Genomic DNA, 1,707 nt, shown 5'->3' with positions numbered 1-1,707 from the left:
CAGAATATGGGAGAAGAAAAACACTATTACGTATGTTGCGATATCTCTCTGATCTTCTTCATGTGTACGGCACCCTAACGTAATTGTGTGTGCTCCAGACCGTATATATGAATGGTCCCTCGGCCGACGCGCATTTTCGGTCCCAACAACGTTTTCAGTTTTGTTTTTCGGAAAAGACATTTCGATGGATGGATAGCCAATAGTTATTTATATTAATTTTGTATTACTTAATTATCTATTTGAATAGATTAAAAAAAAAAAAAACTACTACTTTTTCCCTTTTGAAATTATCTCCTAGAGAGTAGAAAATTAAGAGAAAATAAATAAATAAATAAAATATTTGAATGAGAAAAAACTAATTTGCTATTACAAGCTCGCAGAATTCTAGAATACCATCAAATTATCAATTTCTAGAAAATAGGAATCCAACAAAGAATTACATACGGTAAATATGACTACTACAGTAAAAAATTTCATAAATAGCCGTTAATTATATATCTACAACTGTAGTAGATTCCGGTGAATCGGAAACGGATTGAATTGGGCTTAGAATGGCTGTAAATTCCGGCTCAACCCGTTCACGTTAGCGAAGAGCCCGACCAAGTCATGCCTGTGCGGCAGAAACGACCGCCGCCGCCTATCGCCGTCGCTCTTGGCGCAATGTGGCGGAGTTGCAGGTTTGTCGGCTGTTTTCGAAGCCTCGGCCGCCGCTGGCTTTTCTGGCTTTGGTGATCCCTTTCTGAAAGACGGTGTTAAAAAGACGAAACTGTCCTTACCCTCGCTGTTGCTCCGGTGGATGAGGTCTCGAAGCTTCCATCGCTTTGACCAGCCGGTGGAGTTGCTCTTCTTACAGTTCTTCGGTGACGACTTCTCCGCCGGAGCCTTCGGTCGCCACACGCAGTACGTACCTGGCGGAATCCCGTCCATCTCGTCGGCCTCCGATGAGGAGCACGACGACTGAGCTTCTCGCTCCTTAGTAAACAGTTTCCTTAATGGAAGCCGAATCTTCGGCGGCGGCGGCGGCAGCGTTGAGGATTTCTCCTCCTCGCTGGAATTCGCCTTCGTCATCGTCATCGAATTCGAGCTCCCATTTTCAAAATCCAGGTGACCTGACAACAAATCTCTGTTGAAAACCGGGTAAACCGGCCTGATCTGTCCATTGTAGAAAATCTCATCCGCAGAAATCGGTGAGAACACAGCATCTCCAGTAACGAACTGGAATTCAAACTCCTCTTCATCGCCATCACCATCCTCTTTTGTCTCCTCCTTGCCGACATCTCCGTCTACAACCTCCTTTTCACTCTCCGGAGCGGAAAACACGTCGTCTTCAAAAAACTCCGACTCGTCTCCATTCTCCACTCTGAGTTCCTCGACGACTCTCGCCGCGATCTCCGCCAGATTACTGTTCGAGTAGCTGGAAAAGCTCTTCGATGACAGCGATATCACCGGACTCGCCGGCATTTCTACGGATTCGATTGGCTGAAACATCTGGAAAATTAAAGAATCAGGAAAAGGACCTCACTGGTACTTCGTCATTTCTTGTAGAGAGAAGAAGAGAGAGAGAGAGAAGGTGAGTTTGGCGGAAAGAGAGCGAAAGGCGTGGGAGTTCGTTACAGAATTTATAGACGGATTCCAAACGAAGGATAACTGGTACGAAAGGCGTGAGAGATTTTCTATTTTTATTTTTTATTTTTATTTTTTTAAAAA

The 1,707-nt window shown here is 44.5% G+C and overlaps 1 protein-coding gene across 1 annotated transcript; it reads right to left on the bottom strand.

Moving 5' to 3' along the window:
• Positions 1-546: 546 nt before the first annotated feature.
• Positions 547-1,461, bottom strand: LOC109150784. The gene has a single exon (XM_019298762.1). It carries the CDS (start codon positions 1,459-1,461, stop codon positions 547-549), a length of 915 nt encoding a protein of 304 aa, XP_019154307.1.
• Between the last annotated feature and the right edge of the window lie 246 nt (positions 1,462-1,707).

This window comes from Ipomoea nil, unplaced genomic scaffold, assembly GCF_001879475.1.
Source record: "Ipomoea nil cultivar Tokyo-kokei standard unplaced genomic scaffold, Asagao_1.1 scaffold2280, whole genome shotgun sequence".
Lineage (NCBI taxonomy): Eukaryota > Viridiplantae > Streptophyta > Magnoliopsida > Solanales > Convolvulaceae > Ipomoea > Ipomoea nil.
Note: the sequence above shows the minus strand (reverse complement) of the source record. Positions and strands in the feature narration are given on the sequence as shown.